The 17,779-nt window shown below is 39.7% G+C and overlaps 1 protein-coding gene across 1 annotated transcript; it reads right to left on the bottom strand.

The window, feature by feature from the left end:
• Positions 1–3,596: 3,596 nt before the first annotated feature.
• On the bottom strand, positions 3,597–15,114 carry kcnk5a (potassium channel, subfamily K, member 5a). The gene is made up of 5 exons (XM_023394792.2): positions 14,638–15,114; positions 7,633–7,744; positions 7,128–7,294; positions 6,835–7,003; positions 3,597–6,732 (listed from the first exon to the last, which is right to left on the bottom strand). Exons 1-5 carry the CDS (start codon positions 14,821–14,823, stop codon positions 5,774–5,776), a joined length of 1,593 nt encoding a protein of 530 aa, XP_023250560.1. The 5' UTR covers positions 14,824–15,114; the 3' UTR covers positions 3,597–5,773.
• Between the last annotated feature and the right edge of the window lie 2,665 nt (positions 15,115–17,779).

Raw genomic sequence — 17,779 nt, forward strand, 5'->3', positions numbered from 1 at the left:
TTCAGCAGCTCATCACACCAAGGGTTCATTTTCCAATCTGCCTTTTAGATGTAGTGGAAATCATTGACCTACTGCATTTTTACATTGTTAATCTATTATGAAATTCTCTATAAATGGGGTTAGGTAATCATCAGGTAAGATGTTCATCGTTGCATACCATAAAATAGAATCAAGTTCTGAAGAGAACTTCCCTGGAATTCATGTTGTGATTCTTTGAACGTGAAAGGCTTGCAGGAACATGTATAAACATGAAGTTAGTTTCCTCTTTATTTTTTATCTTTTGCAACCTGCATAAGTGCATTTTTGAACTTCTATAAACTTTATAAATAGCTTTAAAACAGCTCCAAAGGTCAAACAGCCTTAACTCTTTTATGACAAATAAAATCTGTTCTCTGAACTCTGCAGAACAAGTTTCTGGGTCCACAACAAGACATAACCATTAAATTCAGCTCTATAGTTTCCAGCATTTAGTGCAGTTTTGGTGCAAGTTACCGGATCTTATCAGTAGCGTAGATGTCAACAAACTCAGAGGAGGCATGTTATCTCAGTAGGGCAAACATCTCCTGATCCCCTATCCTCATCTAATCTTGCTCTTAAAATCACCCGACCACACAAAATCATCACCACTAAACACATGAGACTCTCTGATCCTCTTTTACCTACAGTTATCACAAAATGTGTATGAGGGCATTCAGGACCATGTAACATTATATATACTGTAGCTCCCTGTTTGAGCTGACCACCAGACAACACTCTGAATCATCCCTTTGATGCTCATCACAGAGGGAGACTAGTCAAAGACCAAACGCCAAATTCACTGTCCTGAGGCGTCTCTCAAATTGCAATTATTTTGATGATAAAAAGAGACATTCATATAGTAATTTGTCTTTGATGATGAGACTTACAGGACAAGCAGGATATAAACTGTTCCTTACATAGATGCCACTTTATGATCGCTTCAAAGTTCACAGTGCAGTTGAGTTGTACTCTGATTTCTTATTTTTTTGACCAGCTCTCAGTGAAGCTGTTATTTCAGACACATTTTACGGTTAATTAAAACTTTCAAAGGAATGTCATAATATGTTTCAAATCAAACTGGCTGTGTAAGTAAAGCTACAGTAACAGTCCAAAAAGGAGCAGAATATTTGACTGTCCTCAGCTTTTGGAATCTGTCGACATAATTCAATGGTCATGAAAAGCAATTTTCTCAATCAGATTCTTATTATGAGTTATGGGCTTGTAAATGAACACTAAATTATCTGCCAGAGTTCAAGTGGTCATGATTGGTTCAACTGAAAGACTTATGTGTTTTTGTCTGTGCCCTTCTCACTGGTTTGAAGAGGGCGGGCTTCTCTTGGAAAAGGTGATGTCATGTGTTCCCAAGGACCAATCAGAGCTGATAACAGTTGGTAGGTAATTTGCTTCTGTAGTCTCTTGTCAATGAAGTCTGATCGAACCACACTTACTTTGTTTAACACTATGTTTTTTTCTTTTTTTAACTTTAACTTTGATTTCTGCTTTTTATGTTGTTGTGGATTTCAAATTTTATTAAGAAACGTGAAATCAAGTTTTCAGGAGCTTCAAGTGTGGACTTGAATTTGCCCTGATCTAATCACCGGGGTTTCCTATACTTTGCACAGCCTCACCCCCTTCTCACATGTGATGACATCACAATGGGGTCTAATGGCCAAAGATTCTCACATCTCTCATTTTTCTTCTTTTGTTTTGACCATGACAATAAAAGTTTAAGTCCCATCCTGATACAGTTAAACTGAAATTTCCAGTTTGGATGTTTATTTTGGGAGGTGCCCCTGTAGCTCAGGGGTTAAGAAGCCCACCTCGATTCATAACATCCACACAAGAACGATAGAATTAAACAACAGTGGCTTCAGCGTCAATAGTAAACCTTCTCAAAGTTCAGAATGAGGAACTTGGAGACATAAAGAGGATGGATTTATGTTGCGCCTGGAATCCCACAGAAACAGGACACAGTGTGGTTTCCACCAGGCTCAGCAGATTTTCGAAGTGAGCCCTGTCTTTGGTTTGGTTCAGTAACCATCATCAGTTAAGACGTCAGCGTTGAACATTTATAAGGGCAAAGTTCTATAATGCCACCCATCCCAGTGAAGCATAGATGGTAGAAACGCTACGTAAAATGTCACCGTGACAGAAAAACTGTGAATCACACGCCATCAGACTTGAGAAGCAATAACACCATATAGGTATTACAGAAAGTAATAAAGATATCAATGTGTTGCCCTTTTCCCCCCAAACGCATGTTAAATCTTCACATGCACAGGTCTCTGGAGGGAATGCTTCTGCTGAACCAGGCTGTGGTGCTTATTTCCAGCCTGTGCCAACAACAACTGACTGTTGTGCACATGCTAATCTCATGTCTTTTTTGGCAGATCAGGAAATGTCAACAGCCTGGCTCTATTGGCTCCATGCTTATTAAAATTCACCCACACTCCAGTCAACTGACAATCTTACGTAAACTGCTTAGCGAAATTTCAAGCTCAGATAATGTGCAGGAATTCACCCTGTGCATGTACAGGACACTTCTCCTGGTTCAGTCTTCAGTGTTGTTATTATGGCTCCGCTTGCATGCCGGCTTTCTGCTCCTTTTGCAGTGTGGTTCACTCGCCTGACGGCATGACCTTGAAGTGTGTGCGCATAATGAGCAATGCCAGGTGTCACTGTGATAACAAGTTAATAGACCATGCAAATTTTACACATGAACTTGTTGACATTGAAAGAGGACTACAGTTTATCTACAGGAAAACAGCAGGTGTATTTATTATGGTACACTTGCAATCTCAGTTAAATTTAGAGTTTAGATGTTATTCTATTCATTAAGTTTAATTCAGTACAGAAGAGCTTGACTGAGTGTGCAACAACATCCAAGAATATATATTTAATACTAAACAATAAACCCAAATTTTACAAAAAAAAAAAAACTCATCTAATTAGAGTATTTGGGAAAAAAAACACTTTTTTTTTTTTTTTTTTTTTTAAAAGGACCGAACTCTCTTTTTTTCCCCCAGGTAAATGGTTATTCTGGTATCTCAGCCTATGAAACATTCACTTTGTGGACATGATAGGACATAGGAGAACTGCATCTGACAAAGGAAAGCAAGGAATTACCACAGAATATGATCCAGTAGCCGTTGTTGTAGAATTTCATCAGCTGTGGGACGCAGTGGGACAACGCATATGAAAGCATTCGAAAAACCTAATTGATGACCTCAGACACAGACCCATTGGTGTTTTGAGCTAAATACTAACATCCCTATGCAGACAATGACACACAATGCTAAGACGCAGATGTTAGCTGGTTTGATTCTTCACCATGATCATGATAATTCAGGGTTTTTTTTTTTTTAGACAAACCTTGGAAAATGGCTGATGGTAATGTCACAAGCATTTGTTCATGGAATAGATTTAGACAAATTGAATTTCTGACATGATGATGCTAGAGGAAATGTCAGAGAATTAATGAATTTTTTGAGATGTTTGTAACAGGATTATTGTGGTGGACAGACCAGCTGATATTACTGCTAGTATGGAGTACCAGTAAATGATCACAAAAAAATATCTGGTTTTAATAAATGTTTATTTTACATGAAATATACAGTTTTGTTTGGAATTTATATACAAACATGAATAATTTAATGATAAAAAAAAACAGACAACTGCACAACACAACAAAACTATACTGGAGTTTTTACACAGTGGAGCAACAAAAAGAAGAAAACTAAGGACAATGGGTTAAACCAGCCTAACGTGTTTTTAGTTAATTATCTAGAGACATGCTTGAAATTCAGTCCTGACAAGTACCATGGCTGCATAACAATGCTGCACTGAGACAGTCCAGGACAACCAGTGGAAAGTGAGAGAAAGAGGAACAAAATACACAAAAGTACGGCCCTGTCGGGAAATACAAAGGAGGAAACACCCAGTGTGTAAGAGTACACCTTTTGAGTCACTGAAAAGTACATTCAATAGATGTCACATTGTACTACAGTGGATTTAAGACAGTTTCACTTAACAGCATTCAAGCAGTAAGGCAGAGTTAGGATGGTCAGGCCCACTTATTCACAAAAAACTACAAGTACTTTGTTCAGTTTAACTGAATCTGGCATGAATGACTGGTTTGAAATACAAGGTATCCCTGTGTGACTCTGCATCGCTGCCATTTTACCATTCAAAGTAACACTGGTTAAAGTTTTTGTGTGCAAGTTAACATGTGCAAAAGGCAGTGGGTTAGCAGGACAGCTAATGGTTATTACAAAAGACTGCAAAACAATGGACATTATATTTTGGTCCCTCGAGTCCAGTTGGATTCACATGAAATGAAATGGAAATACTGTACAATAATGGAGCGCACCAATACTGCTGACTTTGTCTCATGACGAAAACTCACGTCAAGAGATTATTGATCTGTTACAGATTAACCTTGGTTGCCTGTCATAGGCGGCACTTCAGTCATTCATTCCAGCGTGAGCCCCCCCACCAAGGGGTAGGCAAACACAAGTAGCAAGGCCGTGTCCTGAGCAGAGCTGTGTTTGTGGCTACTGATGGGCCTTCAGCCAACATTTACATGGCAAATACAATGAAATGAAAGGGTGCTAAAGAAACACAGAGTGAGAATATTGCTGCTGTGAAGGTTTCAGTCCCATTATGCGCTGCCATGGTAGAGGGCCCAGAAGCCACAGATTTGACATTTGTCATGCTGTCATCAGCAAAACACAACTGCAAAAGTATGTGTTGACAAAACCAGTTTCAGTGCACTCTGAGAGGCGTCTGCTGTGTCACAGTGGGAAGATCATTGGCAAGGCTGACTTTTTACAGCTGCCAAAAAAAAAAAATCTGTTTAAACTGTCTCTGGCTGGATTTTCAGATTTTGTCATAAATGTTTCTCTGCTTAAAAAAAAAAAAAAAAAAGAAATGATGATTTTCCTTTGTAAGTTCACTCTGTTGGTTCCAGGACTCAGATGTTGCCTATGCATCACTGATGACCTTGTTGTGCAGTCACAACTCTGTCAGTCATAATAAACAGCAATCTCAGACACAAGTTATCAACGACTTCACAAAACAAAGAAATGAAATATCAAAGAAAAAAAAAAAAAGAAAGAGTTAGAATTGGCCCATAACCCTTTCTTTAACAACATTTTTCTTCAAGGACAAATGTTTGGCTCAGGTTTTAAAAAGACAATCTGCAATGGAGTGGACTTTGATCTGTCCTCATTTGGTGGAATTGTGCAATGAGAGACATATAAACCCATGTAGTTTTTGTTTTTTTAAATAAAAAGCTACTACGTCCTTCATTTTAATAAATACTATTAAAACACCAATATGGTGAATATGCATAGAAGAAACTATGGGAAAAATCAATTACATTTCCATGCAACCATGGAAAAAAGTTCTTGGTTTGGACAATACAATAGTTTCTGAAACCGTGTAAAGGACAGAAGTAGAGCAGATGTTTGATACTCATGGGGTTACAAGTTATGCTCTGTGGTCCAAAGTCATTAAGATTCTGGACAGCGTTCAAGAACTTTTGAAATCAGTCAACATGATGTGTATTATCAAGAAGACGCCGATTTTACATTTGATCTTTGCAGTCTCATTATCAGACTCCGAAAGTGCAGCGGGACATCTGATATCCTTTCAAATGGTTCACATTAGAATACATATACTTCAATGCCAATCAAGTCAACAACAGGTGACCAGGAAGATGTATTGACTTAACACAGTTACAGACTCTAGTATCTCAAGATTCTGTGTTTTCTTCCTTTGCATATTCCTCTACCAGTTTCTCATACGAGTGGCTGTGCTCTGAACCGTCACTCGTGAACACGGAGCCTTCAGATTCAGAGCTCGGCTCCTCCTTGGAGTTTGGTTCAATGTTTTCATCACATGTGGTAATAGATAGTTTTGCTTTAGAATCATCATCATCATCATCATCATCATCATCATCGTCGTCATCTTCCTCCAAGTTGTTGCTGAGAAAGTTTTCCTCGTCAATAAAAGTAATGTTTGCATTTTGGAAGGTTAGGGGATGGTACTCTTTAGAGTCCCATGTCCTGCGACCACCTGGTCCACAGTCTCCCACTCCTCGGCTCTCGAGGTCCACGTCCTTGTCAAGTTGGTTCTCATACATTTGGTCCTGGTTTAGGTCGCCCTCTATGTGATCTTCTGTCAGCAGCAAACCATTGTCTGATCCCAGGAGGTAGTTCTTGGACTTTGAAAAAGCAACAGTGACGCGGTCACTGAAACTGTAGCGTCTCTTCTGGCGTGGCGAGCGGTCCAGGCTGAGGATGGTGTGCGTATTAAACATGGGAGCATCATTGCAGCTCTTTGAACGACCAATGTCTTTGGATTTATTGATGTTGCCGCCAGCGCTTCCACTGGTCCTGTCATCTTTTTTGGTGCCAATCTGCTTTATCAAGTCATTGTAGCCTTCCTGCTTCTTGGACAGGAAGCTGAAGATGTTGACATCATTGGGAGTGGGTGGCAGACGGAGGGCAGCCTTGTGAGACTCTTTGTAGTGCCGGAGCTCATCCAGAGATAGCTTGCGCAGCTTGCGGCGTTTCTTCAAGGCCTTGTGAGCTTCTATCACCATCCGCACTTTCCAGTTGAAGAACAAAGAAAGCCAGGCCAACCCCAGATAAATCCACACCTCCACAAAGTAACGGTACAGAGTCGGGTATTCTTTGTTTGGTTCAACACCTGCAGGGCAAAGAAAGGGCACGGTATCATCTCATTTGCTCAATCAAAAGAATGGTTATCTGTACAGCTTCAATGATTCAAGAATTGCCATTCTCATCTCACCTGCTACCAAGTCCCCAAAGCCAATTGTGGTTAAGGTGACAAATGAGAAGTACAAGCCTTCGATGTATGTCCAACCCTCCTGGGACATAAACACAAAAGGTGGGAGTACTAAATGGATCAGCACACCCCAGAGGAGAAAAATAGCTGTGCAGGTGAACTGAGCCTTTCTCTGGAAAAGAAAAAAAGAGAAAAAAGGAACACTTAGTTCAGGTGAAGAATTTGCATTACCACAGAGAGATGAAAATGAATGTTTGCCAAAAATGGATGAAAAAAAAAAGCCCATATCAGATTACCAGTGAAAAGCCTTTCTTGGTTAGATACTGGCCCAGGTGCTTGGCTCTGCCACCGAAGAACTTTCCAAGCTCACTGATCCAGGTGAGACACAACGGCACACCAAACAGCCCATAGAAGATGCAAAACACACGGCCTGCTGACGTTTTGGGGGCAATGTTACCATATCCTTTAAAAAAAAAAAAAAAAAAAAAAGGTTAAGGTTATTTTGTTGCAGATGAAACAACACGTTCATGCATAAAAACCCACGCCAGTAATATGGATTTTTCTTAATCCAAATCATCTGTAATGTCCCGTACGTTTGATTTACACAAAGTAAAAAGCAAAACATTCGACTGTCACTGTAAGACAGTGTTAAGGCTGCGTGTCAGCCCAGAGCATGTTTTTGCTGACTACAGCAGCATTACTAAATCTCATTTTCCCTTGAACATTTTGGAAAAAAGTTTGACAAAAACAAGTGGAAAAAAAAAAAGTTTCTTTTCCCAACAGAACTCCAAAAGCACTTACCGATAGTAGTGATAACCGTGGCTGCAAAGATAACAGCATTCGGCCAGTTCCAGTTGTTGAAGGTCTTACTGCCAGTTATGGTGACCCCTTGGCCTGCAGCATCAGACACCACCTGAAAACACCAAAAAATAAAAAGACCGCAACTGAGACAAAGAGGGAATTCAATTTAAAAGAGGAATTAATAAAGAACTTTTGACTTTTATCAATTGGCTGTTATAGAAGAGTCCAGCCTGGCTAAGCTAAAAGGAAGACAGGAAGTTTGTTGTGTGCAAGCTCCATTTCTTCCACCACATCCTTCCTGCGATACGTTGATGGTATCTTGAGTAGTACTGATGAGCTGAAACGACACTCAGGCACCCAGGAGAGTCGCCTCTAACCCGAGGGCTCAGTAGTTCCAACCACTGCTTACTTTGGTAAGGAAACAGGAAGGCAAGTGCTACATCCCTAAACAGTCATTTCGTAATCACATGATATGTGGATTAAAACGCACCAGGTGCTTATTCAGTGCCTGCTCTCTTATGTTTGTTTTTCTTTTTCCAAGATACACAGTTGCACTGAATATGTACAATACAAAGAAAAAGGTCTAACTACTTTTAGCATGACATACGTCAGCTCACTCTTGTGAGGAGGTTTTAGTGTTGAAATCCAAAAAGGAGACAGAAAATCATTCCCAACCAAATGTGTGCTCCAACAGCCACAACAGTAACTTGAACTGCCCCTCTTGGGTATCCACAAACACTCGGCCATGTGTGCCGGGACAATGCATTCCCACTGCCCCCACACACACACACACACACACACACACACACACACACACACACAAAAGTTCTTCTTTCTCCAAATGTGCTGGCAGGAGGGGAAATGTGCAGGGGTTGGCAAAATTCGCATAAGCCCTAAAGTACTAGAAGATGCTTCGTTGTTTAATAATAACAGGTCTGTGACAGCTCTGCAGTGTAATTACCGGCACAAGTGGAGGCCGTTCTTTTGTCTGCTGAAACAACACAGCTCTTCCGTTGGGCTTTAGGATGACAGCAGTAACCACCGAGTTTGTGTTCAATCTATGACTAGAAATTAAAGAGGAAAAACCTCACTGGAGTGAGTCCTCCTGATGGCTCACAGCATCTGTAATGACTGCATACATTTATATGCATGGGGTAAACTAGTTATTGGCCATGCTCAGGATAAAATCTTGTTTGGCTTAAACTGATTACAGGAACCTTTGATACGCAGCAGCTGCATATCACTTGCTGACCTGATGAGCCAATTAACACTGCAGTCCCATAGATATAAACAGCCTCCATTTACCCTCCAACTGTGTAGAGTTCACTACATCTCGTATACACAGGAAATACATATCTGTGCCGAGTAAACTGTGCAATGTATTTTTTGGCATAAAAATCCTTGATGCACAAATAGTGGAAACACAGAGATGCACCACAGCAGACTGTATCAAATCAAAAGCGAGACACTTCTAAAGAACAGAGCATGTGTTCACCTCTTACATCTAGCCACCAAAATGGTACATTTTTTCTTTTGCCCTGTAGGATTAGGTGTGGTTAAGCGTCAAGGCATTTACGATAACACAGCTGCACCACTTTTATGAAATGAAACCACATATTTGAAAATTCTAATAGACAGCACCCCCCACCCACACGCAATTTAGAAAGGTGTTTGAGGTTTGTTTGCTATGTGTGAAACAGAAAAAGTGAGTGTTATGTGTGTGGCATGTCTGCGGTGTATGTGTATGTATATATATGTGTGTGTGTGTGTGTGTGTGTGTGTGTGTGTGTGTTTGTGTGTGTGTGTGTGTGTGTGTGTGTGTGTTCAGCTCTGCACCTTACCCCCGCCTAATGAGGGTGATTTGCACATGTTCAGTCTGTCTGCCTGATAAAAAGTGCTGAAGTCTGAGACATGCAAACTGCTGATTCACAGGAATAAGAGCAGAGTGCAAGCTAAAATCATGGGAGCCAACGCCATCCCCTCAAATGTATGTCAGTGGTAGACAAACGAAGATGACCTTTAAAACGAAGGCTGACGATAAAGGTTAATGCAAATCTTTAAAGTGTTGCTACAGTTGAACTATCTTGACTTTCACCTACCAGGAAGAAGAGGTATTAACCAGCCACAAAGCAGTAACTGACCTAACAGGCTTGGCAATGCACAAGGTCTTTAAATATAAAAGGGTCACTGACTGGTCAACTAATGGTCGCCTCAGGGCACAAATGATCCTGAGAACAAGGCAAAAAGCACAAACACTGGGGGAGCAGGATAAGACACTTTTGTGTCACAGTGAGCCCAAAGCAGCTTAGGAGGAAGTTGTTACACTGGCTTCTTCACAAGTCTGACCTCTGGACGACTAGATGTCAAACCACAGCTGCCAACACGGACATACTTCTGCTGACAATTCATTAAAAAGGCTATATGAAGTAAAGTGTTAAAGAAGAGCCACTAGCACTGGAAAAAACTAACATGACCTTAGGAAATAAACCATTTTCATCAGATGCGTTTTTCTTCTGTTAATGTCCAAGTTAGTTACAGAATATAAATAAAAAGGAAAAACATAAAATAAAGACCAGTCGTGGTAAATAAATTTTTCAGTTATAAAACTGAATTGTGCAAAGTGGCGTAACCAGTGTCTGACAAATGGAACAAAGATGGAAAATATCTGAAAGTGTGCTAAATAAGATGAAACCACAGACATGAAAAAAAGAGCTTTATTTATGATGAACCTCATACTGACATTCATTACTGAAGTAGTAGAACAGTAATGGTAACAAGATATCCTTGCTTTTACAAAAGTTAACCTCTTACTAGTACTAAACAACAGCAGCCATTTGTGGTTGACTCATATTCTACATCTGAAGACGTCACTTAAGAGTTTGGGAGTTCCAATGGACATTTTTTTCACTATTATTCATTAATCAAAAAACAAAAGTCTGCACATTAATTGATAACGAAATAATTTTGTAGAAGGCCTGCTGACTTTTAGGGAAAATGTCACACAAATGGTTAAGGTGAAGGTGTTTTAGCTATGCTTCGCAATGCTTTCATGCATTGTCTTACAGCTGCAGCCTCAAATATGACTCATTTTGTGTCAGGATACACAACAAGACACAACAAGATGGAAACAAAAACTGTTGAATTTCTGTAAGACCTCTGAAGACATTTGGAATTTTTCAATTGGATGTTTGCAATATTTTCTGAAACAGATAATTACAACAATAATAATTAACTGACTGAATATACATATTCTGGGATACGGTTTTGTTGAAACAGAAATCAACTGAACAGTTTTAAGCTAGACATCTATAATAAAAAGGATTGCACAAAGATGTGAAAAGGCATGATATGAAATCCATTATATTGACTTCCATTCATACTGAAAACAACAACAACAACAACAACAACAACAAGAAAAAAAAAAAACCTGCCAAACCGAAACTAATCCCATGACCAAAACAGAGTCTGTGCCACAGTCAAGTAAAGGATTCCTTTACTTTTATGGAACTGAAACTATTGTCAAACTGCAGGCTTAGCAGTTTGCCACTGCCACACACTGATAACCGAACAAGAGTAAAAAACCACAATGACAAACTCCAACTGTTATCAGGACAGCTGGCGATCCAGCTTACCGCTCAAGCTCCTAGGTAGTTTTCCACTTCCAGCATACAAGCAACAGCTGCTGGTGGGCAGGATTGACCGACACACAAACAATGAAGTCACTCAAGCTCTTTCTTCCATGTCATTATGTATTGATTTCTGATACAGAGGTGGATGACTTGCAAACAATGCCTCCTGGAAAACAATGCTGAGATTTCACTCTGTGCACCAAGTCAAAAATCCAACACAGAGCGTGGGGGGAAAGGAACTTCGCAAGAGATGGAAAATCTGGAAAGGTGTGGGATACTGTTCGCGTGACTTATTCCAAAGCTGCAGCTTTTTCTGGAATTTGGTAAAGACATAAGGGGCCAAGCTGTGAAGTCCCTAGACAGCAAAAGAATTGTTATCTTACATCTGGTTAACAGAGCATATTATACCATTAACTGATTTGTGTGCTGCTTTCATGTTTGCTGATGATATTGCATGAAATTGTGAAACTTGCTTCATTAATATCACCCATGTTTATTTTTTATTAATTCTAAAATATCTTTGCCAAGTCGATTAACATTTAATCCAATTTAAAACTTCTTTGGGATTATTGTTGTTCATTGATTGATTGTTGAACGGTGTACAGTGGTTGCTATTGGGATGCTGACAGTCTAAAACTGTACTAACATTGTACAGTCAATCAGGGTCTGCAGTAAAGTCACATTAGGCACACAAGGTAATAAAGGCATTGCTGTCTTGCCAGGTAATTGCCTAAACCTAAACTCATGACATTAAATTCAACTGCTACCGTCAATTATTTCATTGTTTTTTTTTTTAACACTTTCTGAAAGAGGAAGACAGACCCAGCTATGTCAGAGTAAAAGCCTCTACACAGAAATATAAGCACATGACAAAGTTAGCTATCCCCAAACACAGTGTGCTGCTTCATTCATTTGTGCTTTCATTCTAACCAGAGGCCTTGTTTCACTTTAAGCATGTGACAGCAGGGTGTTGATACATGTTTGCAAACGTCTTATTTGACCACACAAACGTGATCTTTAGGTCATATCCAGTGGGACTAACAGGAGAAACTTTTTTGCAGTCACACAAGTAAAATCAAAATAACCCTCCTCAGAAAAGCCACAAGCCAACAAGTGCAAAGAAAAGCTGCACTAAGGAAACTCCAAGGTTACATCACTGGTTACAGTTCAACTCTTTACACGTAACCTTTACACCAATATTCTGGGCTACTCCTTCAGCAGAAAACTAGGACACATGGCCGTTGTGTTCTCTTTAGAGAATTTGACCTGAATATCTACTCACAGTGTGAGGTGTGTACAACTCATGCCTTCAGTAAAAGTTCAAGGTTCTATAATACATTATAACACTGATAAAGGAAACTGCTCACTTTCAATGTTAGTATTAAATTACTTTTGCTTATACACTAATAGTGTCCAACAATCCTGCAATAAATCCTCTACATCCTCTCATAGTTATGATCAGTTGTGGTGCTGTTGAACAGAAACTGTGTTATATCAACAGGTGTTCCTATTATTTTGCCCACCCCATTCAAATAAATGAGAATAGGCTGAATAACAGACACACTGCAGCCTCTAAAATGATCATCCAGCTGAGTCAACACATCTAACACAGTTTCAACAAGAACTGATGCCCCCCCCAAATCTACACACACCCACCCTCCCCTCCTCCCCTGCAAGCTTTTATCACCGCTTTTACCGCTTCTCAAGAGCCAACATTGATGGGCCATAAAATCCAATCTATAAACTGTGACCACTTCAAGAGACCTAAAGTTAATAGTAAACTCCTTGTTAATAAAAACAGAGGAGACTAACTTTTACAGGAGTGTCGCCGTCTCACGTTAAGCCTGCTAATATATTTTAATTGTTAACAAGCTGAGCATAGTTTCCACAATGGAAACCTAATAGAATCTCGGCTTCTGAAACAAATGAGGCTGAGGTGACACACTGCACGTTTCTCTGTTTAATTTACTGACTCCAGAGCTGCTGCAGCAGGTGTCTTGGCACACACCAACAGAGGAAAGATACTGGTAGACTGCGTGTCTAGAAATGAACTGTAACTGGGGTTAGGGTTAAGACGTCAAACATGATTTAATATTATATTTTCGACCATGCCTTAAAATCCCAAATGTGGTATTAAGTTGTCTTTCAGTTTCAGTTCAGCGACCTCTAAAGTTTCAAGCAAAAATCTGAAGTCTTTCAGCTGTTGTTCCAAAATCTCTCAACCATAATATTCCTGAAGCAGAGTTGGCCATTGCAGGGATTTTGGCTGTTAAGGAGGTGCCATGAGTGGGGGGAGGTTCAGGGGCATATCCCTTTCAGCCCTCCCAACACAGAAAGGAGACGCAGAGGGAAGCAGAAGGGGGGGAACAAGGGGGGAGTAGTAAATCTCCCCCAATACTAATGTGGGCCCAAAAAGGGAAACAGGTTGAGACATGTTTCTGGTAACACTTGCAAGTGCAAAAAAACAACCAACTAACCAAGCAGAAAAACATATTTCTATCCGTGTCTTTACATAAATTTACCTTACTGGTATGTTGCATTTTCCACTGCAAATGAAGTCTTACACATTAGATCTATACTCACATCTTCTTGTCACACTCAGACAAAAAAAAAAAAAAAATCCAAGGTCATAAAGGCTCCACACTTGTGGACAAACACCTGTGAAATCACAAGTGTTGACTTACTGTGTTCAGTCAGTGCTCACAGTAAAGCACAGGGGTCAATGGCACCAGCTTTACTACTGGTTAAAAAAACTGCAATTCTGGCAAGAAGCCGGCAATAGAACACTGTGTACTTCAGCTGAGCTTATAGATTGGCCCTCCACATCTATTACCATTATCATTGTCCCAGACTGATAACCTGCCCAGTTTACAGGAGAAAAATATATACACAGGGTAATAAAATAATTATCCTCATTAACTATGGATACAATGCAGCGATAATGATAAAATAACGATAATATCTGTGATAGACACTTAAAAAAATTGTGATAAGTCAGCGAATTTAATGACAATTCATGAAGTTTGGTGGATTTATGGAAAATTAAAGTTCAGGCCTTCAGGCTGGTAAGCCAAGACTTAAGTGTGGGTGTGTTGACCCAGAAGGCTGAACCGTGGACTGACAACTTGTCATTCCTCAGGAGTTTTGTTAGTGTTTGGTGAAAGCTAACACACCAGCTGAGGCTCATTAAGCCCTCATGTGTCACCCCTTTCAAGTTAGAGAAAGCTACAGCCAGTATTCAACACGGAGGTGGTGATTCACTTTGAAATCATCTTCATGTGGACTCAAATATGCCTGCTGCACTCAACGTGGTTTAGAGTAGCTTGTTTCAGAAATTCAAAAAGGAAAAATGTTAAATTTAAGAACATGTCCATACCTCTAATATTCTGTCCAAATCATCTTGCGTCAGACAGGGATGGTCCTCAAGTATTTTATCCTTCTTGGCACTATACTGCTTTGCAGCCAGCTTCCAATTGGGCTCCTCCAGGACTTGAAAAATTGCTGCCCCAATGGACAGGTAAAAAATAATGGCAGAAGTCAACAAGGGGCCTTTATCTACCATACTTATGTACAATGACTCAACTTGGAGAGAGCGCGGGATAGGGGGAGAATGAGAGAAGGAGGGGGTAGATAACAATACCCGAAGTTATGCGGGACTCATTCTCAGCAGGTCTTTTGGCTTAAACAAAAATGTTTCTTCTTCCGCACGATGGGCTCAGAGAAATGACAGAAACGTGCCGCTGCTGATGGCATCGGGCTCGAGACATAACAGCACGAAAAGTTAAGTCATAAAGCGCGAGCTGAGCGCGCGTGCTACTGCAGCTTAGTACTCTCTCCACGTGCACAGCCGGAGAAATAGTGGCTGCTGAAGTAGTGAACTCTGAGCAGGGGAGTGGAGAGGAGCAGCGAAGATCCGCCCAGAAAAAAAACACAGCAAGGAGGGGCCCACCTCTTCAGTTTGTCCGTTTTTTGTTTGTTTCTCCACAGGTGAGCAGCTGCCGACATACAGTGACATTCAGCACTAAGTTTAACACAGAGTCGCAATAAACTATCATGGCTTCAAAAGTTCCACTTTTTTTTCTTTTCTGAAAATATAGCCTAAGACAAACTGAATATATTTCATCAAAGCTGATATAATGTTCACTTTCAGGAATTTGCTACAGACGAAAGTGGTTTAATTAAACTAAATAAATATATAGCCTAGCTAATGAAATGACCTCAAGGAAATTCATGAATCATAATGAGTACATTTATATTAGAGACAAGTGAAGTGAAGACATGCAAAACAATGTTATGACTATATATATATATATATATATATATATTAGGCTATACAGAGTAAACCATGAAAGTTAAGGCTGTTACTATAATATTCTTTTTCACTGGTGAGTCTTTTTAAAATTTGTCTTCAGGTTATTTGTATGGCACATTATCATACACAGAGGTCATTCAATGTGCTTAAGAGAAATAAAAGAAGCTTAAAAATAGTAAAAAAAAAAGTATAATAAAAAACAGTATAAAACACAAATTGTAAAATAGATAATATCTTATTAAGTGCGAGGTTGAAAGATTAAATGAAGGTGGCAGAGAATAGATCAGTTTTCAAGCTTATTATTAAAGCCAGTTACAGTTCGGGCATATTTGATCTTCAGTGGGAGCTGGTTCCAGCAGTGGGCAGCATAATTGCTGAAACTCACTTCACGCTGTTTAGTTTTAACTCCAGGCTCCACAAACTGACCAGCTCCTGCAGATCTTAGAGACCTATATCAGGCTCATATACATCAAACATTTCTGAAATATATTCAGGGCCCAGTCCATTTAGTGATGAAAACACAATATGTAAAACTTTGAATTGAACTCTGTATCTGACTGGAAGCCAGAGCAAAGACCTGAGAACTGGAGTAATATGCTCTCTTTTCTTATTTTTAGTAAGAACCTGAGCAGCAGCATCTGAATAAGTTGTAGCTATCTAATGGTCTTATCTGGTAAATAGTGAGGAGACCATTGCAATTATCCTCTCCTACTGGCTGCACATTTAGAAATAGCTTCTATTACTCTCTAAAGCATCTATAAGGCCAACTGTAACTTCAGCAGTTGATGGTCTGGACTCATGCATTAAAGTCCCATATTCAGTAGAGAGCAGATATCAGGTTTTTGTGGCACAAACTCCATTGATTAATCCATTGGTTTCCAGCCTTTCTAACTCCAGCCTGATTGACTTTTAATAGATTTAATAGAGACTTTTCTTGATTTTCTTGATGTGGTTTATTGTTTACAACAGGAAAGACTTGAAAAACGCTGACTTGTACATTTGAGTGCATCTATGTCAGACTGTGATGTGCTGCAAACATCACAGCAGATTTTTAAAGAAAATCATGCCACACATGAACCTGTTTGACACGTCAAGAACCAGGTGTGGCCTAAGTATCTCTCCGGGGTGTTTGGAAAGATAGCGCTCATCAATATGCAGCAATCTTGCAAATGAAGAAGCGGAGCTGAAAGGTGGTGATTAGTTTGTAGAATGACATGATACACAACACACAACACATGTGTCAACATCCACAAGATATCAAACTGCTCAAATGTTTGCTCAAGTGACGCGCTGCCTTTTCTTTGTCGAAGCTGCCTGCAAGGAGCAAAGATCAAACAAAGGAACAAATATATTGATTATTGTTTAAGTAGAGCTGCAGTAGTTTGCATTAAAGGTTTGAGGAGAGGAAAAAATCATACTGTTTTACACTTCCAAAATCAACGCTGTCACAGAATTAATGCTCTGTGGTCTAACAGTGTGAGTTTGTGGCTGTGTGAGAATTCATGGCATGTAAGGCAATAAAATACTGCATCATGAGCACTATTTGCCCTGGGCCTTTTTTTCTCAGTGTGTGTGTGTATGTGTGTGTGTGTGTGTGTGCGCGTGCGAGTGCGTGCCACGCATTATGTTTGATGATCAAGTGGTTTGTTTTGAAACAGTTACACTCCCACATATTTCTGCAGTGCGTTGCTTCCCTCAGTAAAAAAAAGTGAAAATCATTTTAATGTACTCCCTGTCACAATAAATCGCTGACATAATGATGCCTTTTCTTTCACACAATGGCATTACATCAAAGGCAAATCACTGCATTGCTATTGTTTAAAATGTATGTGGAAGTGCACAAAAGCCAGGATCTCATTCACAGGATTACATGATGCATGACACAGAGTACACTTACAGCTCTGTGCAGGTTTTGTTAGTGCAAGTATTAACCTGTTCTATGAACAGGCCAGTGGAGTTAAAGATGTAAAAGCATTATCATGAAGGTTCATCAGAAAAGACTTGGATAGAAACTAAGCATTTTGTAACACACTTTATAAGCACAAAGAAGATGCCTTACCCTACCTCATTGAGATCCCTTTTGCTTTGTGGATTTTTATTTTTTGACTCCAGGTCCTTGATGTGTATTTCTGACTATTTACTCTAAAGTTTTATAAAGTTCATTTCAACCTTAGCGCTCCAATGATCTGCATGATAAACATGTCTA

Source organism: Seriola lalandi, unplaced genomic scaffold (assembly GCF_002814215.2).
Source record: "Seriola lalandi dorsalis isolate HSWRI2012SDOR001 ecotype SW California unplaced genomic scaffold, Sedor1 jcf7180002054953, whole genome shotgun sequence".
NCBI lineage: Eukaryota > Metazoa > Chordata > Actinopteri > Carangiformes > Carangidae > Seriola > Seriola lalandi.